This window comes from Crinia signifera, chromosome 4 (assembly GCF_055691185.1).
Source record: "Crinia signifera chromosome 4, ASM5569118v1, whole genome shotgun sequence".
In the NCBI taxonomy this organism is placed as follows: domain Eukaryota; kingdom Metazoa; phylum Chordata; class Amphibia; order Anura; family Myobatrachidae; genus Crinia; species Crinia signifera.
The window spans coordinates 45,510,024-45,536,296 of NC_139220.1; the positions used below are offsets into that span (position 1 = coordinate 45,510,024).

At 44.9% G+C, this 26,273-nt stretch overlaps 2 protein-coding genes across 4 annotated transcripts in view; one reads left to right on the forward strand and one right to left on the reverse strand.

The window, feature by feature from the left end:
* LOC146074015 (matrix metalloproteinase-21-like) overlaps positions 1–5,397 on the forward strand; it is a 58,654-nt gene extending 53,257 nt beyond the window's left edge. For all 3 annotated transcript variants that reach the window (XM_083181691.1, XM_083181693.1, XM_083181692.1), the window contains exons 6-8: positions 664–921; positions 1,726–1,898; positions 2,825–5,397. In XM_083181691.1, the coding sequence (XP_083037817.1) occupies positions 664–921; positions 1,726–1,898; positions 2,825–3,130 (737 nt within the window). In that variant the 3' untranslated portion in view covers positions 3,131–5,397. The remainder of the gene's footprint in view (positions 1–663; positions 922–1,725; positions 1,899–2,824) is intronic.
* Positions 5,398–7,220: 1,823 nt separating this feature from the next.
* UBLCP1 (ubiquitin like domain containing CTD phosphatase 1) lies at positions 7,221–25,902 on the reverse strand. Its single transcript, XM_083181694.1, has 10 exons — positions 25,584–25,902; positions 22,362–22,453; positions 20,208–20,293; positions 18,908–19,023; positions 18,028–18,126; positions 14,490–14,527; positions 12,178–12,276; positions 9,610–9,726; positions 7,864–7,991; positions 7,221–7,777 (listed from the first exon to the last, which is right to left on the reverse strand). Exons 1-10 carry the CDS (start codon positions 25,762–25,764, stop codon positions 7,750–7,752), a joined length of 984 nt encoding a protein of 327 aa, XP_083037820.1. The 5' UTR covers positions 25,765–25,902; the 3' UTR covers positions 7,221–7,749.
* Between the last annotated feature and the right edge of the window lie 371 nt (positions 25,903–26,273).

Sequence of the window (26,273 nt, forward strand, 5' to 3'; positions counted from 1 at the left end):
TCCCTGGTGCTTTGTCTATTGCATATGTGCAATAGATAATTTGTGCTGTTGCTGCCACCAACAGGGGACTCCAGAGAGGGGAGTATTGAAGAAATGAGTGCAGCGTATGTAGGGATGGGCATTGGTGCAGTCGCCATTAATGGCGATTCTGCAACCAGCCATCGATAGTATTAAACCGTTTGATGGATAACCATCGATAGTCATCCATTATTTTTGATTGAATGCCCATGGGACTTTCAGAACTTGGGGGCGGGGCTTCTGGGTGTCAGGAGCGGAGCTATGCTCTGTGTCCTGGCACCTTGAAAAAAAAAAAAAGAAAGAACGGTTCTCCTTTGCCATTGATGTAGGGAGACCATCTGGTTCTCCTACAGCAATGGCAAAAGTATTCAACATTGGCCATAAACCATCGATGATTTCAAATAGTCAATGGCCATCCCTAAGCGTATGTGGTGTGGGAACTCCGTGCACCGTACATGCAGTCTCCAATATAAAAACACCAATGATGCGAATTCATTTTAATTCAGTCTGAATAATGGCTGCTTTTCTAAATATGCTTGTCCATACTAAGTGTCTCTACCCACATTCAACCCTCATGACCTACATGGAATTCTGTGGTATACATGAATATTAGGAGCTGTTAATGTGTGCCTCTTGTGTCACCAGGTTCATGTGATGGGAGTTTCAGCACAATCTTTGATTGGGTGAGGAAGGAGCGAAATGCCAGGGGTGAGATCTTCTATAGGTTCAACACCTACTTCTTCAAGACAGGCTGGTACTGGATGTATGAGAACAAGAGTAACAGAACGAGATTTGGAGACCCTCTACCTATCAGAGGGGGCTGGCGAGGTCTCCCAGATAAAGACATTGATGCCTATCTACATGTTTGGACTTGGAACATTGATGCGCAATACTTTTTTAAAGGTATGAACCAGGAGAGAACTACAGTTCTATAAGCAGTCTAAACTATTAGATGTCTGATTTGTCCTGCAATATCAAAGTCACCGGTTAAAGTACTAATAACATACTTATATATACACTTATAGAGCTTATGCATGCATCGGATGCAGTCCTGATACCATGGTCCATTTGGATTGTGTCTTCTGCTAAGTCAACTGCTAGAGATTTATCAACTATGTCCCTCGTATTAAAGTTGCTCTTGTTGTTCCCAGACTCTTTTTTTCACTAGAATAACACTAAAGCCCTATACACACGCTTAGATTTGCTTTAGATTTGATGTTAGATTAGATTTTCTATTAGATCTGGCATTCGATCATCCCATTCGATTTAGCATTAGATCTGTACTTTTGCATTCGATTCGATTTCACAATGTAGGCACAATGTACTCACTCGATTTACTGGATCGAATTCGAGATTTCCTTGGTTGCACAGTAGATTTTTCTATTCGATTTGGAGAAAACGGGAGCGCGCATCGAATCGAAAGCAGATCGAAAGTGTCCTAAAAACCATTCGATGTGGATTCGATTTTGCTTCTATAAGCAAAATTGAATTAAAAACAGGAAAAATCTAAGCGTGTGTACACAGCTTTAGGGCTGAGTTCAGACCTGACCGCTAATTCGAGAATTTGCAAATTGAGCGATTATCAAACTACTGCCCATGCGTGCTGTATGCATCGCGTATGTGTGAGGGGAATTAGCTGGATGATGATGAAAGGTTTGCGTATCATCTGCACTTTTTCTTCCAAATGAGATTTCTTTCATTTAAAAGGCACACAAGTCTGGCGCTACGACCCTGACAACGACATGGTATATACGGAAGACTGGAAAAAAAATAAGTATCCGCAACTGATTTCGGAGGCATTCCCTGGAGTAACGAGCCCTGTTGATGCAGCTTTCTTTGACAAAAAGGAACGACTGATATACTTCTTCAGAGACAACAATGTATGTAGAATTGGGTGGATTAGTAATTAGATATAGCCACACTGTATATCGGCTCATGTAATGCTGCAATGTGGTTGGTCATGAGACATAGGTTGCCTAGGGCAGCAACCATGAAGGCCTAAATTGTTTCTCCAATTGTTTTATGTATACAACCTACGCAGTGGTGGAACTAGACATTTTAACTAGAGATTAATTGCCAACATTTAAGACCAAACAAGAAAAACAATAAAAACATAGGAACAATGCTTTGACAGTGTAGACAGAACCAACACCCCCCCCCCTCTCAGCTGTTTGCCCTATAGCGGTTGAAAGTTCCCGATACTAAGGCTAGTTACACTTATAAAAGTATCCATGCAGTTATATGATCATATGTGCAGAGGTAAGCGAGACGCAAAGGACAAACCAAGTTAGACAGTGGAGAATGGAATGTTACTACGCTAGCTCATTTGCATACGTATGCAAATGTTCCCACCCTGATAATCACACTGGAGAAATGTACCCTATTAACATTTAAGTAGATGGCACCAACATATTCTGTTGTGCTTTATACTACAGCACTTTGGATGAGTCACATACAAATTACCTACAATTTTGCGGCAATTTTGAATCTCAACAGCAGAACTCTGATGTTTAAAATACCGGTGGATATGGTAAGTATTGTATGCCTAACCCTTACTGCCGGTATTCCGAACGTTGGCATGCTGAGTGCCGGGATATTAACTATATCCCATCCAAAGATGGCATCAGTCCTCATAGGCAAACTAAGAAATATTCTTTTCCTTAATTACCGAAATACTGGGGGGTCCCATTTGTGATCATGAATAGGCCCCCACGTGTTTAGACTGCCAGTACTCAGCAATGTTAAAATATAAATACCTAGGAACATTTCTTGACTATAAACATGCTAACGTAACCAATTGTTCCAGGTAACAGCATTTAGTGTGGACAGAAACAAGATGGCAGAGAATTTTCCAAAACGCATCACAGAGGTCTTCCCCCCCATTGATCCTGGCGATCATCCAGTCGGACACATTGATGCTGTCTATGTCTCCTACACATACAAAGAAACGTACTTCATCAAAGACAGGTATTACTGGAAAGTGGTCAAAGAACAAGACAGGCAAGCCAACGGGTCACTACCCATGAACGGACTATGGCCACGCAAGAAGATAAACTCCAAGTGGTACGACATTTGTGATGTACACCCATCTGTTCTGTTGAACACGACATAGACTAGAAAACTGCCATGCCTAGTCTGTAAGCCCATCAGCGAATAGGGAAAAAAAATAATAAATGTTGCAACACAATGTTTATCATTGCATTCCAGCCAACTCCGACGCTTCTCCGTGTACCGCTAAAACTGTTCCCAGGGTTGCTGCTGTGAGAAAAGTACAGGGAGGCCTGGAAGTCACAGCGTCTTCCAAATACCTTGTGATCAGTTGTGTAATATCAAAGGAATAAACACAAGGTTCCGTAGGAAATATTTAACCATATGCAGTGTGCAGAATCTACAACGGTCACTGTTCTAGAACTTTGTGTCTTTATTCTATCCAAGGTCTTGGGTTTATGTTTTAAGCAAGGTATACATCTAAGAAAACAAAATGGCTGCACTTCAGTTTATTTTTATTGCCAATTACTGAAACCACCGCATTTTATTAGGCAGAATAGGAGACTGTTCCCTCACCTTTCTACTGTATCTGTGGAATTTTAAACACTTGTAAGTTAGCGAACAATTGTATGCGAGTAATGACATACTGTAGCTGTAAACACTGCTAAGTTAGCCACCAATTGTATGTGAGTAATGACAAACTGTAGCTGTAAACACTGCTAAGTTAGCCACCAATTGTATGTGAGTAATGACATACTGTAGCTGTTAAACCCTGCTAAGTTAGCCACCAATTGTATGTGAATGCGTAGCAATAAACACTGGTTAATCAGCCAGACACTGTATGTAAGCACATGACGTAACTAAAACACTGGTAAGTTAGCCTTCCAGTGTACTGTATGTGAGTAATGATGTAACTGAAAACACTTAAGTAAGCCACACACCGTATGTGTAACTTGAACCCTTTGAGGGCCAAGGGAATTTGTCAAAATAGGTGTGAAATTGGCAAGCAAAAATTTGGGTACTTATGTAATATCTGGGCTCCCGTTTTTCTTATGAGACCGCGTCCGCTCGCCACGCTTCGGGCACGGTTGCTCGCTGCGCTCGCCACACTATATAAAATCAACTCCATGCGTAGTTGGATAGTAGGGGTATGAAAAAATGGGGTGCATTTAACATGGGAGCCCAGATAATACATAAGTACCGTAATTTTATTCACCATAATGACCTGTAATGTTTACCTTATATAGGAAATGTCATCTATTTGTTTTTACACATTTTTTTTTATTAGAATTTATAGAACAAATTAGCCACCCTGTGTATGTGAGCAATGGTGTTACTGTAAACCCTGGTACATTAGCCACCCTGTGTATGTGAGCAATGACGTAACTGTACACCCTGGTAAATTAGCCACCCTGTGTATGTGAGCAATGACGTAACTGTAAACCCTGGTAAATTAGCCACCCTGCGTATGTGAGTAATGACGGAACTGTAAACCTTGGTACATTAGCCACACAGTATGTAAGCAATGGCGTAACTGTAAACCCTGGTAAATTAGCCAACCAGTGTATGTGAGCAATGACGTAACTGTAAACCCTGGTAAATTAGCCACCCTGCGTATGTGAGTAATGACGGAACTGTAAACCTTGGTACATTAGCCACACAGTATGTAAGCAATGGCGTTACTGTAAACCCTGGTAAATTAGCCACCCTGCGTATGTGAGTAATGACAGAACTGTAAACCTTGGTACATTAGCCACACAGTATGTAAGCAATGGCGTAACGGTAAACCCTGGTAAATTAGCCACCCTGTGTATGTGAGTAATGACGGAACTGTAAATCCTGGTACATTAGCCACACACACGGTATGTGAGCAATGGTGTTGCTGTAAACCCTGGTAAATTAGCCACACAGTGTATGTGAGTAATGACGTGAGCATAACTACTGCTAGACAGTTGTTCTTGCTGGAAAACGGAATGTTGCATGATTGATAGTGTAGATACTTGTCTGACGTATTACTGTGTAAATGATCTTTTATTGCTGCTAGAAAAAAATTACAAAGCTAAAATTATATTTATTTACCCTTTACGCAAACATCTGCATTTTAAGCTTTATTTTTTTTCATGACAGTATAATGAGTATATTCTCATATTTGCCCTACAAGGAATACTTCTGACCAATATAATAATTTTTACCGTTTGTTTATATGGACAAGGACACAGACTGCCTCTATTTGTTCACTCAAAGGAGGACCAGTGTGCTGCTATTATAAATGCTTCGTTTTTATACCATATTCATGCTACTCTTTATATTTAATGTACTGTAGTAAAAGTTGTTACTTTTGTACTATGCAGTATACATGGTCACTCATTAATAAAAGATACTGATATTGTTCATGGGAGTGTCATCTCTATTTCTTTAGCCCAGGAGTGGGCAATTAGCAGCCCCCCAGCTGTTGTAGGGGATACGGTCACTAGGTCTACAAGCATTAGGTCGACACCACTAGGTCGAAATGCAGGAAGGTCGACAGGGTCATTTGGTCGACATGTTGACTTTTTTTAAGTCAACAGGCGGTATTTCATGCCCTACCATCCACTAGGGCGTGATGGGAGAAAAAAAAATAGTGTTCCCGAAGCACGTGGGGACGCGGTGCTACGTTTCAGTGTCCATATCGACTGGGTCAACAGGACAAAAAAGTGCAAAACCCCATGTCGACTGAATGACCCTTTCAACAAAGGCATGTCGGCCTAGTTGCTGTCTGTTCAATGCACATCCCAGCATACCCTGCCATTATTTTGTTAAAACTGTTACAGGGCATGCTGGGATGTGTAGTTTACAACAGCCGAGCGGATAAATGCTTTATCCAAAGTTAGTTATCCTCATACTGCAGCTGGTTTTCCAAGTTGGAGCTGATGTCCTATCCAAACGCCACGGAGGGAAGCCTTAGCCCAGTGTCCAGCCTGCGGAATTCAGTGACCCAAGCTATCCCCGGGACTTTGGTCTGAAAGGGATATTTGTGAGGTCAGGCATGTATGATGGGTGATGGTGTCTGACATCGATCTACATTCCAATTCATCCCAAAGATGTCTGTTGAGGTCAGACCAGTGAAGTCTATTCTACAGCAAACTAGTTTATGATACATCACATAACACAAAGAGACATTGACATAATACAATAAGAGAGTCTACTGCAATCTCACAGAATTCTCTAAAATTGCATTGTTAGCTCTGCATTAAGACTTTCTTTCTATGGGAGAATGCAGCCCAGGCTTAACCTTATGCTCCGCAGGAGGTTTCTACCATCAGTGAGCTTGCCATAGGACATCTGCATTCAGGTTTGGCAGGTATACTGGCCTAGTCAAACTGCCCACCTATCAAACCCAGACCATTTTCTCTCATATACCACTTCAAGGGGAAATCGCATAGTCAAAATCAGTCATAGCCAATATATCACCATGTCTAAGTGTTGAGATCATATGTGGATAGATATGGTACAGTAAATAAAAAATAAAAGTATTTTTTACATTGTGTATGGAAAAAAGGGGCCACATTTACACAGCCCAATGTAGGGTAGACACCAGGACGACCCGCTCACGATGTGCACCGTAAGCGGTACCGATCTGATGGCGACCCGCACCTGGGTGTATGGTCGTTTCCAGATCCTACCTGCTGCAGGTAGGATCTGAATAACGACCGACCGGCGGGGCCGCACATCCGATCGGAATCGGATCAGAACAGAACAGGGCCCAAACACCACACAATCTACATCCAATCAGTCGGAATTGGATCTAGATTGATGGGATCGGCCCTAGTCGTTCTGGTGTGTACCCAGCATAAGGGTGGTATTCAATCTGGAATTCCGACTGTTGGAACATCCCAACAATCGGAATCCTGGCCAGTTTTCTCTCTGCTCGACAGATACTCAACAGGCATAATTCAATGTTCTGCCTGTGGAGTCGCCAAAAGTGGGCGTGCCAGCGAAAACGGCTGTAGATTGTCGTCAATCCATAGCCGTTTCCGACAAAACAGATCCGACTTGTTTTAAAATTGGATGCGTTTTGTCTAAATCCACCTTCAATGCTGTTGGAAATGGCAGCAATGAATAGGCGGCGGCCGCTATTTCCCCTGTCGGAAATAGCTGCCGACATTGAATACCGCCCTAAATCACAAGCTCAAATTGGAATCTGCTGTATATAATGATGAGGAACAAGCTAGGCATTTAAGGCCGTATCTTTAAGTTTATTGACATATTAATAGGCATATTTCATTAGACTGGTGTCTTATTTTATTTTTCATAAGTTTATTTACCAATCCTAAAAAAAATTATGCTAATCTTGCAAAATACCCCACTAAATTCAGAAAGAAAAAAAAAATTGAAAGAGGCTGAACATGCAAATAATTCTATTTCATGAGCGCTCATTATCTAAAAAAATATAAATAAAAAATATTTAGAATTATCAAAATTGAGAGTTGATCGTACACAAACATTGTCCGAATACTTTCATTGTAGAGGAAAGAAAATCTGAACATTCTCGGAAATAGGCAAGTGGGTGTTCCATCATTACAAAAAGAAAAAGTATACAAAAACAAAAAGACAAACTCAAAAGAAAGCATTCAAGTTTGAGCTCCGCCGGTCAAACATGCTTGACTCCACCCCCTCCCCCCCAAAAAAAACAATATACAAACAAAAAACACAACTAAAACAAAAAGACAGTGAAATATATAATATTCCGCACCTAAGAATTCATTATTGACCTTGTTTTTTTGAGAGATACCTGTAAGAAAAGAAGAGGGAGAAATAGTTGACAAGTCTTGCTAGTAATTCAATACTGTATGTGTTCACAACGTAACGCTCGCTTACCTTTCCCAATGTTTATGATTAAGGTCTGAAAGGTCTTCTAGTTTAGCAATTTCTTTAAGGTACTGGGACAGCCTCAAAAGCTCTGTATCTTTATCCCGATTTAGATGTGCTTTCATGAAAGGCCTGATCTGTAAGGAATCAGATACAAAAAGGATCTCCTTGGGGTCTGATGAAGAGGTGAACGATGCATGCTTAGAAGTCAAGCTTACACAAGTACTTAGTCAAAAATTGCTGCAATGGCCATCCCCACATAGGCAATCCTTAAACTTGCCATTTTGGCCAATGGCATCTGATTCACGATGAGAAATTGGGCGAAAACTGGCAAAATCATATGTTGGACATCCCATCCGATGCGTGGCTCCATACGCAACAGATCGGGAGATTGAACTGCCTGCACATAAGATATATGGGATGTGGGGCTTTCAGATGCTTATCGCAGGTGCTTTTTAGCAGATTTATCAGATTTCCCTTGAACTCACCTCCCTGTGAGTCCTTTTTCATGCGATAATCACATGTTAAAATGGCCAAATCTGATATAAGCCTACTCGGGGAGCTGTCGGGAAAGTTCAAGGGAAATCGTGTCCGACTTGCACTTCAGACAAGTCGGACTACTGTATGGGGGCCTTAAGTGAGGAAGTGACCCCAGAACTGCAGGCTATGCAGAGCTTCCTTGAAGAGTAAATGCAACTCTATAGGACCCTATACACTATGCGATTTGGGCCAGATTTTACCATGGATCGGGCCAAATCGCATGTGTATGACATCCGATCCGATGCATGGTCCAGTGCGCATTGGAATTAGAGGTCGGACGGACGGGATAAATCTGATCTTTTTAGCACTCACGATGTAACACATCCGATGCAGCGGAGTCTTCCAAGAGCTGGGCTGAGGAAGCCAAGCGAATTTAAAAAATAAAAAAATACAGAGGAATAGGCAGAAACTCATTGGCTGAGAGCTCTCTCAGCCAATCAGTGGCTGCATATTCATTTGTATGGGTTTTTTTTTTTTGTTTTAAATTATCCTGCCACCCGGCTCTCGACATCCCCCAGCCCGGCTCCCTCCACCTGAAGCTCTCCGGAAGTTGCATGTGCTAAATCACATGCGATTTGTTACATGCAAAACTTGGCGCATCAAGGGCTTAAATCGTACTGATAATCCTAAACTGCCAGGGAAATCAGGTCCGACTTCCTAATGTATGTCGGCCTTTACACCAAGAATATAGCGGACCCAACTGCCTACTGATGCTAAGGGGCCTCACCCACAGTGTACCAATAAGGTCTCTAAAATGCACACTATACATATGGACAAATAGACATGTGCATACATTTTTTTAATGCCGTGCAGCCATGGTGGGATTAATTGCAGTTAACTTGCATTCAGTTTAGCATCAGATCCTAAAAACACCAAATAATGTTAACAATTAATTTGGACATTATCATCATTATCATTGTTTGAGATTAGGCTTTCCCCTAACATTTTGAAGCGTATGTACAAAGTGATATTCACTCCTGCAGATTGCTTTCTGGAGACATGTGAACCTTAAAGAAGGTTAATTTAATGATAGGTGTATATAATCCATTCACACTTTAATGATTCCATGTGTTAAAGAGACAGGAAATGTAAAAAATCCCTCACAAAAGTGACAAGTCCTTTAAATCGGAGTTATGTATCTGAAGAAGGTAGGTCGGCATATATCTGAAGAAGGTAGGTTGGCATATAGCGCCATTACTTATATCACTGGGTTACCTTTAAACCATTCTGGGGATTCATCAGGAAATTCCTTCCAATATCATCAAACATGATGGTGTTCTTCTTACTATAGAACTCTGCATATTTGCCCCAAATCACCCCGAGTGGCTTCACCTGCAAGGGAAAGAACAAAGACACAAGTAGGACGTCTCCTGTAAAACAGACGGTAGCTCCCAGCTAAAGGCTATGTTCCTAGAAGATTAAATGATACTGTATTATATTTAATTCACACTCGTCGAGGAGTTTGCACTCAGCAGTGCGGATAGGGTGCTGGAGCATGGGGACGCCCAGTGTTTCTTGGGTGTTCCCAAAAAACAGATGGGCAGCCCTATGTGAACACAGGCATGCCGAAGCCTGCTCAGGGCGGGTGGCTGCCGTCACAGGACGTCAGCCACCGGCCCAGTCTTCGTTCAGGTGCACGTAAATAAAAGTCAACCTAGACTGACTTATTTGCAAATGCGTGTGACAATCATTTGATGATCGCCGACCGTTGAATGATTTTTTTTTACCCCCGTACACTACCATGCGAATGGATGGGGCCGTTCGGTCATGGAATGGGGGAGTGCGGCGTCTACCCATTCGGTAATCAGCAAAATTACCGAGCCAATGCTAATCACCCCTAAAACGCCTTGAGGCTGTATATAACCTGTGGGAGGAACCTGGAGGGGACTCTTACTTCCACAAGTTGTAAACAGCAGCAGGAAGAGAGATGAGACTGCTAATACTTTGTAAGGAGGGGTCCTGACCACACCTCCTTATGATGGCCAATCCCCTCCCAGTATCAGGGCCCGGCAGAGCGGTTGCCAGCATGGGAACCGCTAGATGTCCTAATTGAGTGTATTATTTCTTCTGGACAAGATTTGTATTTCTGTAAACCAATTTTCCTAAATAAAAGGCAAACTGCCATCTTTTCAAATAAGACAATAATGGACAATGAACTAATGAAATGAAAGCATGAACTGCCTCATGATGTCACATGTCCTACTGAAAGGCTGCTTGCAGTGAGTACAGGCGATAGGTGCAGTTTAAGTGTATTTGTAGCTCCGCCCCTTTCACCTCTGGCTGCATTTACCGTATGGTGACATGGATATAATCAGAGATCCATGATCTTTGCTGTGGTAAAACCATATGGCCTGTATGACTAATGTTCATGATAAACATCTCAGAAGGACACTGAAAATACATCTGCAATCACCACAATTTGCTTTTCATACTGTGCACAATGTAATGTGGCTTAGGTTTGCAGCATGTAAGCTTTGAGGTAAAAACATGGTTACTAAAAGAATTGTTCATTGTCACAGAAGACTCCATAAAATCCACTTTAAATCAAGAGTTGGTTGTGGCATCTGTAAGAATCTACTATTGTATAACCAGATTCTGTAATAGGATGTCATATTGTCATTGGAAATGAAAGTAGACTATATCATTGTGCACCGGAGAAGGGAACTTATTCTAATTGACTCACTTGGGAGTCTCTTGCGAGTAATCCAGAACACACCTGGCGAATGGTGGTACGCCCGCCCCCATTCGAACCCCGGGTTCGTTCGTCCGGCACGCGAATGGTTGTTTTACATAAACAAACATTTGCATACCGATGGGAACCTCCCCCATCATACAATGGTGGAAGAAAGGCACACGCATATATATGGGTGGTCCAGACCACTCCTACATATGAACGAAGAAATGCAGTGACATGGGTGGGCAGCTGACTTTCGGTTATGTCAGCTGCCCGCCCACCGCACCTGTGTCACAACCGCATTACCATATGTATGCCTAGCGTTTTGTTGGGAACGCCCATGAAACGCTGGGCGTATGCATATGCTAATGCCCCTGGCCAGCACCCCACGCCCCTCTCAGGCCCCCGCTTGGAATGCAGGGAGCGTGCAATCGGCGAACAAATTAAGCACTGAGTTCACACGTTCCCAGCGTATGCACATGCATAGAAAACATCGGTCCCCATGCAAATGAGCGGCTGCAGCGAAGGAACCAGAATAAGGCCCCAGATGTAGCATACTGGGTGGTCCAAACTATATTGTCAAGGTTCTAGTGGAGATGTAGGATCCTGCAGCCAGTGCTTTGGGCATACTTATGACTACCATAGAACCACAGAATTTGAGGGCAGGCAAGAAAAGCTTAGCACTAAGCTTAGTTCTACAGTGATGGTAACAGCGTGACAGAAAACGTAATTTTGTGAATTTAGAATATTACCACTGCATAACTGTTGTAACCCTGCAGGAAGGTGAAGGACCAAAGCAAGGGTTTGTGTAAGCAATGTAGTTGTTCATATCTATCTTACAATTAAAGGCTTTCTTATTTGTGTACATTTTAACAGATTACAACCGTTCTCCTTGTCTCCCTCCTCCTCACAACCGCTTATTGCATCTAGTGGATGGCAAATAAAACCACTATTTCCCCGGAACGTAAAAAGGAAAATGAAGGAGTATATTTAATTCTACCCTGGCTCTTTGACAAGATCAAATATCTCAGATAAAAGGCTCCAGACAAGAGCCTAAAATAATCACGTAGCAGAGACATCCATAATCCCTATGCAGAGTGTATACTTACATCAATGAGGCCTCTCCTGGGTGTGTGGACGGTGATCATGGCTGCACTATCCAACATAAAAGTGATCTTGTAATTAGCGTTTGTGCTGACGCCCAACTCCTAGTAAAACACATGGACAGTACCAAGTTAGGAACGAGAGCCTGTGCAACACATGAGGAACTGCCTTAAGGGGGGGACATGACTGAAAACAATGTATCATTTATTTCACTTAAACAGGCATGCTTTGCCAAAAGGCGACTAGAACCTTTTATTACTCCTCTAAATCTTGTAATTAATAAAAAAAGATGAATTGTATGATATATTCCTGGGTAATTCCGTGTTGCATAACATTCGGCGGAGATACCACGAGTAGGTTTGAGACTGCACTATTACTCTGATCTATGCTGTTCAGGATTACTTTTCCGGTATACAGTCGTTCGTTCAACAGCACTAAGGTCGGCATGCATTGGGTCGACCACTGAAGGTTGACATGAGCCAAGGTCGACACATGGGTTAAGGTCGACATGGGTACAAGCATTAGGTCGACAGTCCAAAGGTCAACATGGGTTTTTTCACTTTTTTTATTTTTATTTTGAGCCGACATGTGCGGTATTTCATGAGCTCCCATCCACTAGGACAGGGATGCGGAACCTTCAGCCCTCCAGATGTTGTTGAACTACACATCCCAGCATTCCCAGCAACAGTTTTAGATTGGCCAAATAGCAAAACTGTTGCAGGGCATACTGGTTCCCCATCCCTGCACTAGGGAGTGGTAGCAGAATAAAATAGTGTCCATGTCGACATTCGGGTAAAAACAAAAAACAAAAACAACCACCTTGGTAGTTGTTTCCTAGCACTGTGCCCCCGATTTTGATTGAAGTGCATCTTATACAATCACCCTAATGGGTGCTTACAATGTTAAATGCACCCCCATTGTCAACGCCACCCTCGCTATCAACGCGTATTGAGCCCGCGATGGGCGTTGGTACGCGTCCTACGACCTTTTCATACCCCCACTATCCATGTTGGCGTGGACTTGATTTTAGATAGTGTGGCAAGCGCAACGAGCCCCGTAAGGGGACACTGATTACTTTACATGTATTCCGCGTGTGCTCGCCACGCTTCAGGCTCGTATTCGGGCTCGGTGGCTCGCCACACTATCTAAAATCAACTCCACGCCGACGTGGATAGTGGGGGTATGAAAAGGTCGGAGGACGCGTACCGCCGCCCCTCGCAGGCTGCACTCGGCACGCTTTGGGTTGCTGTTGATAGTGGTGGTGCATTTAACATTGTAAGCACCCATCAGGGTGCCTGTACAATTAAAAAATCGCATCGCATGCCATTTGCTGGCATGCGATGCTATGCGATATTTCATTGTACAAGCACTCGTGTTAATTTAACGGGAAGATCGCATCGCACACCACTAAATACAGTATGCGATGGGCGCCATGCTAGGAAACAAGTACCAACATCTTCAGTGGTCGACCCAATGCATGTTGACCTTAGTGCTGTGGACCCTATGACCCATACCCACTTTTCCGGATCCCACCAAAGCCTATCCTCCCACCTTTCCCATTTGATTAGATGAGGACTTTGCTAAAGCATTATGTATGTCTCAGTCAGAGTGTCTGTATCTCACAGGAGGCACTTTGTGTCCCCATACAATTAGTACAAAGCAATGAGCTGCCACCTCAGCAGACACATGAATGGATCACTGTACCGTGGATCTGCATGTTATAAAGCGCCTACATTGAACAGAATAATAGCAGTATAAAAGTGTACTTTATCCTCTCTCTTTCTATACCTCAGGGGAAACTTATACAGGCTACATACATGGCACTACGGCTGCGGACGTTGGCAGATGGACACAAGTGCTGCATGCCTGACAGCAATAATAACAACAACAAAGACTAGTACAGGCTTTCCCAACCTCAGCTCTCAATGCAAGTGCAGGTTTAGTCTGAGCTGAAGTATGGCTATCACTAAAACCTTTGCTGTAAGCATGTCTTGAGGCACGAGGTTGGGAATGCCGGGTCTAGTTGGAAGGTTACTGCCATCTACCTGCCATGCCACCTACCCCTATGATATCAGATTATCCCGTCCGAGTCCAAAATGTCTGACCTCTGCAATGGAAATGAATCAGAGGTATGAGGCGTTTGTGTGCCTCACTGAGCTCACTAAGTCATATGGACGCTCAGCTCACAAAATGCAACAGTTGTCTATAGACGATGGGTCACCAATAATAGCTGTAAAACCAGCAGGGTAAATATCAAGAAATCCGTGTTATAATTGACTTTCATGAATAGACGCTATAGGAGATTACATCCACTCACCTTCATTTTGGCTTCAATCCATTTCATGCTGGTTGCAGCTGTAGAGGGAAAAACAAAAGGAAATAATTAAAAGATAAAAAAGCTTTTACATCACAGGAGTAGCATATGGCGCTTGTACTACTATGTGATATACAGGCAAAGTAAACACTTTTATATTTCTTGCTCTTCTATATAGAACTTATATCCCGATGTCGTACATCTGCCCAGTCATGTAGTCCAGAGGCAATCAGCTGAGCAAGTCATCAGTGATTAATTCCTATATGAATAAGATTATTTAGAACACAGGTTCTCAAAGTCGGTCCAAAGGACCCCATACAGTGCATGTTTTACAGGTCTCCTCACAGAATCAAGTGAAATAATTAGCTCCACATGTGTCAGAGTAATGAATGCACCTGTCAGGTGACCTGGAAAATGTGAACTGTGCAGGGCCCTGAGTACCGATATTGAGAACCACTGATTTAGAACAATGATTTGGTAATAATACGCAATGGGCTGGGATGTAGTTGGCACCTACCCACCGGGTGTCAGGATCCAAACTATTGGCATGTCTCTGTCTGTCTTCTGACCAGTGGGATACCATACCAAACCCAATGGCACCTCCTAATCTTTAGATCTGACCAGTGGCGCCTTCTACCTTTAAGTAGTGCTGTAAGTGCTACTGCACTACATACAGGTAAGGAACTTTAAATCGCCTTACTCAGTAACACAGTAATGAGACCGCGCATCTTACTAATGTACTTCTGTGGGTACAGACCATAATACTGTGACATTTTAGGGACTTAGACACATGCACAGGTGAAACACCACGGTTATAAATACATTTTTTTATAATAGTTCCTACACGTTGTAAAATTATTTTCCTTTATAAAATTCTTTTAGAATACTAAACCCATATTTTAACAAATGTTTCCTGCTCCTGAGACAACTGTATGAGAAGGGCAGGCAGAGCTTCCAATAGGTCAATCGCAAACCCAAGGGGGGCGGGGTTGGGATAATTAACTGTGGTTACAGGCAGTGGTGAATTTTTACGGTGGGCGGGCTACAGTCCGGAAAGTTATCCAGAAAGTCTGCTGGTATTTGTGTACTAGCACGGCACCCATGATATTTGGTCGCACGACATATAATCTCATCGCATGCCATACACCCGATGCACTGCGATTTAAAATTGTATAATCCCCCTATACGATGTTTAATTGTATTAGCACCCTAATGGGGGATTACAATGTTAAATGCACCCCCACTATTAACGTGAACCTGAAGCGTGGCGAGCGCAGCGAGCCCGCAGTACGCATCCTACGACCTTTTCATACCCCCACTATCCACGTCGGCGTGGAGTTGATTTTATATAGTGTGGTGAGCCCAAAGCGGGGTGAGCGGAGCGTGCCCCGCGAGGGGACGTGTATTACTTTACATGTATTCCGCATCCGCTCGCCACGCTTCGGGCTCGGTGGCTCGCCGCACTGTATAATATAGACTCCACGCCGACGTGGATAGTAGGGGGTATCAAAAGGTCGTAGGACGCGTACCGCTGCGCTTGCCACGCTTCGGGTTCACGTTCATAGTGAGGGTGGCGTGGGGGTGTATTTAACATTGTAAGCCCCCATTAGGGTACTTATACAATTTTAAATTGCATACCATTGTATATGCGATACAATAGCATACAATAGCATACAATTCAATGGTATACAATTTAAAATTGTATAGCATTGGCTGCCATCGCATGGCAGACCTTATGGTCTGCGATGCGATGGGTGCCGTGCTAGTACACAAGTACCAGTCTGCTAAATAGAATGTATTTCTTATGAATTTACGGTTTCAGAAACTAGTATGATTTACCTTTGTGCAGAGGAGACTTTTTTAGGAGCTACCAGAGACAGAGATCATTTGAAACAATAAAGGCCCACACACCCAGAGCGACTTGGAGCTGAAAGCCGCTCAGTTTACTCGTTTGATCGGCTTTCAGCTTCAAAGCCGTCCAATGTGTACGGTGCAGCAATGAGCAGTGAGTGCTGATGTGCGCTCCTGCGTCATTGCTGGCCCGGCCGCTTATCTGCTGGTGATACTAGCAGATAAGCAACAGGGTTGGACAGCTTTCCATAGTGTCTTGTTATGGAAAGTCATCCACCCTGGGGAAAATCACTAAAACGGTCGAATAAACAAAGCATTTTCCAGCCCAGCAATTTTCCCCATCTGGGCAAAATTGCCCAGTGTGTATGGACCTTTAGTGATAAAACCAAGGTCTGTTTGTAACTACAACAGCAGCTATTAGATCCATGAATCTATTAGTAATGCCTTGCAGCCCATTCAGCTATGCTATGCAGGATCCATGTGGTCAGACACATAGGACCAAGATGACACCTGGCTTTTAATGTCGATCTGCACCAGGCAGTTATACATAAACAGCTGCAAAATCTGGTTGTTTTTGCATTGAAACTAAATTGCTGCTCTAGAAATAGCATCGACATCGCCTATTACATTTGTTTGCATCTCTCATACATAAAGCAGTTACAATATGTGCAGTGTCATGGAAGAAACCATTTGAATAATGAACAGAATGCTATATAAAAGGAAACTTGTACCTCTTAACTATGTCAGGATGGAAGGAGGGGCGCCAGAGTGCACCGTAGTCACCAGCCCAAAATTTTGGGGCCGTGGTCAATGATTGCGGGACTCCCGCAAGACCACGCCCCATTTGTAGTCACTGTGGTGGACATGGCCAGTGCTCTGAGACTTTGTAGCACTTCATATACAGCCATACATATACAGTGGAGCACATCAAATTAACTAGTGCAGCAGTTATGTGGAATTAAGATGCACATCAGAGCGAAAAAGACACCACGCAAACGTGGTGTCACATGGGACCTGGCACAACTGCAGCAATAGTGTGAGGACACATCTATAGCACTTCAAATGTACAGGTTGAGTATCCCCTATCCGAAATGCTCGGGACCACGAGCATTCCGGATAGGGGAATTTTTCGGTTTTTGGAATATTTTTTTTAAAGCATACTTACCTGTCCCCTGATGGTGTCCGGTGGTCCCTCGGCGTCCACGCAGTCCCTGGGCGTCCACAGCAGGCCTCCGGCATCTTCTCCGGGTCTCCAGCGGTCCCAGGAATGCATTGCGCGAGTGTGCGCGCGCACCGGTGACGTCACCGGCGCGCGCGCACACTCGCGCAATGCATTCCTGGGACCGCTGGAGACCCTGGAGAAGATGCCGGAGGCCTGCTGTGGATGCCCGGGGACTTGGTAAGTATGAAAAGAGGGTTAGGGGGTTAAAAAAAATAAAAAAATTCGAATGATTCCAAAAACCACGGTTTTTTAAATCATTCGGATAAGGGATGTCCGGATACCGGATACTCAACCTGTATTTACTTTATTAAATGTCCTTTTATCTAAATGTTCAAGAGTTATAATATTGTGTAGAATTATACAAGCTTGCGGTTTGTTTTTATGGAGCATCCCATGGTAATTAAAAAATACATGTAGTACAGGTAAAACAAAAAAAATTAAAAAATCCGCACAAGTAAAAACACTTACACCATATTACAATATCATAGTCTTCATAGGCAGAGGTAAGAAATTCATGCAGGTATGGCCTCATAAGCTCTAGGCCTGTTTCTGCACATGACCGATGATCTGAAAAAGACCAGGGGAAGGGGGGGGGAGGAGACAGTTACATTTTATAGGTGGCTAATGTTATACATAGATGAGGTGGAACCAAACACTGTCTGGTGCATTCAAATCTGCGTCTATGTCTACAATTCCCTTCCCTCTTCTCTGACACCTCCTGTTAGACTAGGTGGGGCAAGTGGTCAACAGGTAAAAGGTAGACAGTGGTTAACCCATTTTGGCCAAGGTAGCTCACTCACTGTAAGTTAGTATTCATAATCGTATTCCACATGAATGGAACACTATTGTGACATTAACCTCTTCAGCTGTTTTTTTTTTTTTTTTTTTCAAGGAGCGCTCCCCCCCTGGGCGAGTTTTTTTCTCAGGAGCGCCCCCTGCCCCTGGCAACCCGGCTGTGTGCAGCCTGAGGTTACAAGGTCACGCTGCACACAGCAGGGTGGAGAGGAGGCAGGGTCAGATAGCCGCTGAAGCTGAGCTCATCGCTCAGCGGCGCTGCCCGGCGGGATGGAGCGCAGGCAGTGGCACTCCCGAGAATTTTCTGGGTTTGCCAGTCTGCGCACTGGAGCAAAACCCAGAAAATTCTCGGGAGTGCCACTGAAGGGGTTGAAAAGTTTTATGCAGATCTAAAGAATGTTACAAGTTGATCATCACTTTGGATAAGCCGCATTAATTGCGGTGGTCTTAGAGCAAGTGATAACATCAGCTAAGGCATATTGGGGAAGGGAAGGTATATTCGGTGACACACACCTTAAAACATAGGCATTAAATGTGCAGGCAACATACTAACCGAACAGTGTATAGTCAACATCTAGAACCAGCAGCTTTTTCCCTTCCCTCGGAGGATTCAGCGTTTCCACTTTGTAGTCTTTGACGCGACGTGAAATCTTCGCCAGGTTTTCTTCTCTGGAAGTATATTACATACTGTAAATGTGCTTATTTTTCTGTAGAATATGCAGATAGGGGGTTGCTTTGTGTCTAGTTACAGCATTGCTGTATCCCCAGGACAGCAACTGTGCTAGAATATTCCTAGGGTCAGGATATACAGTAATACCAACTACAGATTATCCTGCTACTCTTCATGTTGTAGGAATATGGAGGAAAAATTAAACCATTAATTAATGAGTGGAGCAGTATGTTCCTAGACCAGTGGTTTTCAACAGCTGTGCTGCAAGCGGCTGGCCGATGCGGCATCGCCCAGGAGATGCCACGTGCCCAGCTGCCGATATCATCACTGCCAGGCGCGGGCAGCACAGTGCTCTTCCGAAGCTCGGCACATGACCACTATTGGAGCATGACTCATAGGTCACGCATGTAATGTCGTCTTGCCGCCCATTGAATATGTGGAATTAATGCAGGGGCCAGTGTATTCATTTAATTATTGTGGTGGCAAATTTGTTTGTTTTTTTCACCCTTAGGGGCCAGTGTGTGTTTTTACTCCCATGGGGTACTTATAGCGTGCCTTGGCCATTTTAAAATCTTGATCAGTGTGTCGTGAATTGAAGAAGGTTTAAAGGCAGTGTACTAGATAATTATTTGGGCTATACATCGATTTCATTAGATGGTTTATAAAGAACATTAGTTTACAGGGCCGGCGCCACCACTAGGCAAATCTAGGCATTTGCCTAGGGCGCCAGCCACTGGAGGGCAATATTTCGACCCCCCTTGCCGCCCGGGTACCTGTCCTGCGGCGTATATGTGCGTAAAAGCTGGCGGCGGCAGCAGGGGGTCCCTGCAGTCAATAAGAAATAACGAGCGCTATTCGCCGGGCTATGCGGAAGCGCTTCTGTTTTGGAAACACTGGCCGCACGCTGATTGGCTGAGATTCAGCCAATCAGCGTGCGCCGTGCGGCCAGTGTTTCCAAAACAGAAGCGCTTCCGCATAGCCCGGCGAATAGCGCTCGTTATTTCTTATTGACTGCAGGGACCCCACGCTGCCGCCGCAGCCAGCTTTACAGCGCCGCAGGACAGGTACCCGGGCGGCAGACACCGGGGCGCCCCCACCCCGACTTGCACCGGCCCTGTTAGTTTACAGTATTGCTGCACAAGTGAGTCTCAGTCTTTCCAAATGTTAAAAGCAAATGTCATACCGATTTTCCACCTCCACAACCTCATCTTCAATGTCAAAGTCATTTACAACATCGTCATTGTCTGGTGGGGGAGCCAGAACATCCTCCTGCAACAAAGCATAGCAGACAACTACTGGCTACAAGCAAATCAGACTAGGAGCTACTGCATAATAATTGGGGTAGTTACATCCCAAATGGGGTTGCATTTCTTCTTTTGGGTGACTCACACACACACTCCTTTGCCTAAGCCAGGCCTGGCCAACCTGCGGGCTCTCCAGCTGTTGTGAAAGTCCCAGCATGCCTTGCCACAGTGTTGCTATAAAGGAATGCTAAAACAGTGGCAAGGCATTGTGGGATTTGTAGTTTCACAACATCTGGAGAGACAAGTTGGCCAGGCCTGACCTAAGCTGACCTCTAATTACAATATGCAAACGTACTCAAATTCCACATATTCAATTTGTAAAGAAAAAAAAAAACACTTTTATGGAGTTTTTAAAGAATAAATTGGCAAATGTAGGCCGTTATTCTGGTTCACATGCAGCGCTGCGAAGTTCGCATGTGATTTAAAGCCCGCCATTCGCATTGCCGCCTGTCCGCCGCCGCATGGTGAATTCGCCGACACGGCTGTAAATGGATGTTTTGCATCCATTCGCTGCCTAGTAGAAGAGGACCACATCATTCGTTGGTTGCCGACCACCGAATGATCTGGAACGTGCACGCAAAACTAAGACACTCCAGGTGCCCATACACTGAGGCGATTTGGTCTGATTTCGGCCGATTGCGAAAAATCAGCCCGTTAAATCGGACCAAATCGCCTCTCCCTGACATGCCGCCGGGTCCGATGCGCAGTCCTGTGTGCATCGGTGCCCATCCGACCACCCGTCCTGGGACCTCCCTCCTGGCGGCGAGGCAGGCAGGAATCAGGGACGCATGCGATCCATCACAATGGATTGCATGCGTCCCTGCCGCCGGGAAGGTCCTGGAGGCTTGCCAGGGTGTCGGGTGTCCAAACACTGCTGCGAGACCTCGCAGCAGCGTATGGGCACCTTAAGTTTTGCGTGCACCCTGTGCGAGGACAGGACAAGCAGCTAACATCCGGTGATGTCAACTGCCCACCCCTGGCAGCTGCGTCACTGCCTCATTTCCCTGGGAACGGCCAGTGTTTTCATGGGAACACCCATGAAACCCTGGGCTTTTCCATGGTGTGTCTACCCGCCGACACAGTTGGGTGCAAATGGAATGTCGAACTTACCACTTGCAGTGACCGTTCGCACCCGGCGTCTGCACATGCACAGATGCCAAACATCGGTCCCCCGTGCAAACACAAATGATGAGAAGAACCTTAACTTTTACTTATATAAACACTTTAGTAGACAGTATACACTTACTGTAACTGTCATTAAGTAGTGGCTATAGCGAGTCCTCTGTCCGCAACCTCCCCATCCCCCACAATCTGCATCATTGCAAAACGGACATTGTCTTTTCTGATCCAAAGAGGGCAAACTCCCGATTATACATAAATATACCGTATATATAAGAACAGACTCACTATCTGTAGTCCCCTGAGATAGCAGGAGTTATAGGACATGTAGAATTTTTCCCCATCTCTGGATCTGTAAATACCAAAGCAAGTAAAATAGGACAAGAGTGCCAGTCTCCAGAACGGTCTGCTTCTTAGATTTCCTCCAATATTAAAATACCAAACTAGCAGAAGAGAACAGCCAGGAACCCACCAAAGAACCTACTGAATGCTAGACCCTACGTATGTAATCTTTGGGATTGAGTCTCACTTACGCTACTTCTCCCAAAACAGAGATTCCCAATCTTTAGCAGAAGCTTTTTCGAACCCTAAAGTCCCATGCACATTAGATAATATTGGAAATGATATCACCCAGAAAAGGGCTTCTGAGCGATCTTTAATATGGTTATCTATGCGTGCTTCTGCGCATCTTTAACGATCCCTTCCCAAAGGCTAACCATGCAGATCAATTTGGCTTTATAGCCAATGACCCGTATGTTCAGTGGGTCCCGGTGACATCACCAAACAATATCGTTCATTGTGTACACTCAGAGTGGCCACCCGCGGCCGATACCGTTAACTATATCAACCGCAGCCAAGATCGCCTAGTGTGCAGGGGGCTTAAAAAAACACTTCTAAAAGCAGAACTTGCATACCAAACTCTCCTCCCGGGTTCCCATCATCATAATCTTGGTATTTGGCTTGAGTTTGAGGACACCAAGTTTAATATTGTTGTCTGCAGGTTTACCTGTAACAAAATATATAAGTAAATTAAATAAAATTCATCAAAACAAAGTCATTGTAAACATTAATACATGACTGATTTGAGCAGATTTACCAATAGCCATACACATCATTAATGCTGAAGAACATAAATTCAATATATGCAAAGGGAGTAAAATTCATTAGGGCCAGATATTATCAATATTCCAAAAGTGAAAAAATGGAGAGTGATGAACACCAAGCCAATTATCTCCTAATTGTCATGTTACAGTCTGGGTTTGAAAAATGCCAGGTATGGGCTGATGGAAAAAATGGAGTGATAAACAACCAGCCCCTACCTGTCATTTTCCAAACCCAGCTGGTAACATGACAATTAGCTGCTGATTGGCTGGCTCTTTATTACTCTCCATTTTATCACTTTGCGAAGCTTGATAGATCTGACCCTTAAACTTATTTAGTAAGCTTAATTGGACAGGAAAACATAACCTTGTTTGTGGTTTGAAGGCCTATATAATGTATAATCATTATTATTATCACCCAAAATGCACATCCACTCTGAAAGTACCTAATTTCCTAATAGATATGTAATAATAATATACAATACCGTGTGGAATTTGGTAGGTAATCAAGGCGCTTTGCAAACATTCAAGGTGAAACCCAAAAAACAAAAGAAAAAAAACCACAATAGTGTAATATGGTTTTAACAGTACATAACAGTTCAATTAAAACTGGAGTCGACTCGTACCGAATTAAATGGTCTACATATGAGGTAGACAATAAGGCGTAGGGAGGGATATATGCTTGTCACAATGGAACCAAGAACTCCTCTCACTTTCTTTAGATGCTGATGAATCTCAAAAACGGATAAGAGAAACTTCATGGTGCAGTATAACACACTTTTATTCACAAACAATCACACAATGTAAGGGATCTCAGGACCCAGGCAGTGGTCCTTTGAAAACACTCTGGAAGGGGACGGACGGACTTCACCTTACAGCCAGTATCCAGGGACGCCTGTGGTGGTTGTACATCTTATGCTTTTGTGTCTACAATCACTTGTGGACATAATTGAATGGTGAGAGTCTGGAGATCCCTTACATTGTGTGATGTTTTAATTGTGTGTGAATAAAAGTATGTTATACTGCACCATGAAGTTTCTCTTATCCGTTTGAGATTCATCAGCATCTAAAGAAAGTGAGAGGAGTTCTTGGTTCCATTGTGACAAGCATATGTCCCTCCCTACGCCTTATTGTCTACCTCATATGTAGACCATTTAATTCGGTACGAGTCGACTCCAGTTTTAATTGAACTGTTAAAACCATATTACACTATTGTGGTTTTTTTCTTTTTTTTGGGTTTCACCTTGAATGTTTGCAAAGCGCCTTGATTACCTACCAAATTCCACACGGTATTGTATGTAACTAACCTCTGGAGTGGTTCTCCAATTTTTTGGTTGTGGTTTTGGGGCTGCTATTTAAGCGCATGATATATTAGTCCAAATCTTTTGTCTATGTAATAATAATACAATTTAGAGAGAATGTCAGTGTAAAAAAAATCTTCGCTCCAGATTTTGTGTACCTTTGCACTGCGCTGGGTGATGCACCTGGGTACAATGCTGACCGGTGATACTAGCAGTAGGGGCGTAACTGGGACATCTGCACAAGGCAATGCTTTGTGATGACTTGTCGATGGAACGGCAGGCTAGGCAATACATACATAAATACATATTTTCTCTCCAATCTTTTAACCTAAAGGTGCCCATACACTAGTATGACCGGGTTTCTCAGGATTTTGACAGTGCCATATCGTATGTGACTTACCTTCGATTCCGATCTGATGCTCTGTCCCCCAATATGGTTTAGATCCAGAGATCGTCATGGCTGCCACAAGGATTTGTCAGATCCCGCAGCTGTGACCGGTTTCACATGTGATAGGATCACATGCAAAAGGCTCCCTGGCAGCACTCTGTCAAGGTATTGCATTTGATGCTGCATGCGATACGTTGGCGTAGTGTATTGGGGGCTTAAGGAAATGGCTAGTATAAGTGCACACTAATAATGGTAACAGCCATCAAACTAAGCATGCACAGGAATACACAAATTTACTCTGTACACAATGGGCACGATTCAGACCCATTTGCAGTGCTGCCAATTTGAAACCTTGATAATCGAAAGACCGCACATGTGCACGGTACACTGTGCACATGTGTGGGGTCCCTTTGCAAATAGTCCATGCGTAGGTTAGCCTTCGCTGGTCGCTAGCAAGGTGATTGACAGGTGCCAGGCATTTGTGGGCCTAATGCAGGGGGAGACCCCTAATCCCAGCACCAGTGGGGGGAAATCCCTGGCGTTAGAGGACCCTGTGTGGCAGGTGCAGAGGAGGCCCCTCTGGAGCCTGTGTGGCAGGTGCGAAGGACTCTGAGATCCTGCATGGAGGAGGACCCTACACAGAGAAAGACCCTGCGTGGTAGCCGCGAAGGAGGACCCTGGGACTAGGTGCAGATAAGTACCCAGGGATCCTGCATGGCAACTTCGGAGAAGAACCTTGGCGCCAGGAGCAGAAGAGGACCCAGGGAAAAGGCGCGGAGAAGGACCCCGGGTGGCAGGTGCGTCGGGGAACCCCAGGTGGCAGGCGCGGCGAGGAACCCCGGGCGGCAGGCGCGGCGAGGAACCCCGGGCGGCAGGCGCGGCGAGGAACCCCGGGCGGCAGGGAACCCCGGGCGGCAGGCGCGGCGGGGAACCCCGGGTGGCAGGCGCGGCGGGGAACCCCGGGTGGCAGGCGAGGCTGGGGACCCCGGGTGGCAGGGGAGGCTGGGGACCCCGGGTGGCAGGGGAGGCTGGGGACCCCGGGTGGCAGGGGAGGCTGGGGACCCCGGGTGGCAGGGGAGGCTGGGGACCCCGGGTGGCAGGGGAGGCTGGGGACCCCGGGTGGCAGGGGAGGCTGGGGACCCCGGGTGGCAGCTGAGGAGTTGGACTCTGGGGGCCGCACTAAAAGGAATGACAGTGGAATGACAGTCTGGTCCCTGGTACCCTGCATGGCAGGCATGATAAGTGTAGGGTACCACACCAGACCTAAAAGGGCACCTAACCCCTCAGGAACATCTGTTGTCACTGCATAGTGTGTATGGTGCACTAGAACAAGGCAGAGCATCTCACCCTTGTATTTGAGGCCCAGCAGCTTCTGGCGTTCCGGCAGGACCCCAGTGAGGCTTTTCAGAGAGTGCTTGAGGTCCATCACCGTGTCCTCCTCGGATAGAGCAGACAGCGGGAACTCCTGGCCGCCCCATTTGATGATCAGAGACAGGGTCATGGTCTTTGGGTCGGCGCGCAGGGCCATGGACGCGGCTACACCGTCACAACCCGGCCCCTCTCACACACCGGCTGCGGCGTCCATGAAGCAGAGCCGGCAACGGCGCTGCACACAGCAGCACAGAGGGAGAAAGGGGGAGGGGGACGTGACGTGCGGGGGGACGGTAGCTGCTGCGTCACCGGCTGATGCGGGGCCTGCTGCTGGGTCTCCATGGCAACACTTCCTGACACTGCCACCACCTGACTCTGCAGCTGCACCATCAATACACCACCACCACTGCTGCTGTGTGTGCTTGATAGTAACATCCAGGAGTCATCCTGCTGCTGCTGCCCACAGGACTGTGTCATTATGACACAAATCAGGATTTTATCTGCACAAACTGCACATTGTTGTCTGTCCGTGGGTCTATGAAAGGGCACACTGTCACAGGAAGACATAAGCTGTACCATCACAGTATGTCGTACACAAGGTAGCCCTTAAAATGTGTTTTTTTTCTAACACATCCATTTATGGGGCTTCAAACGGTACTTGTGTAG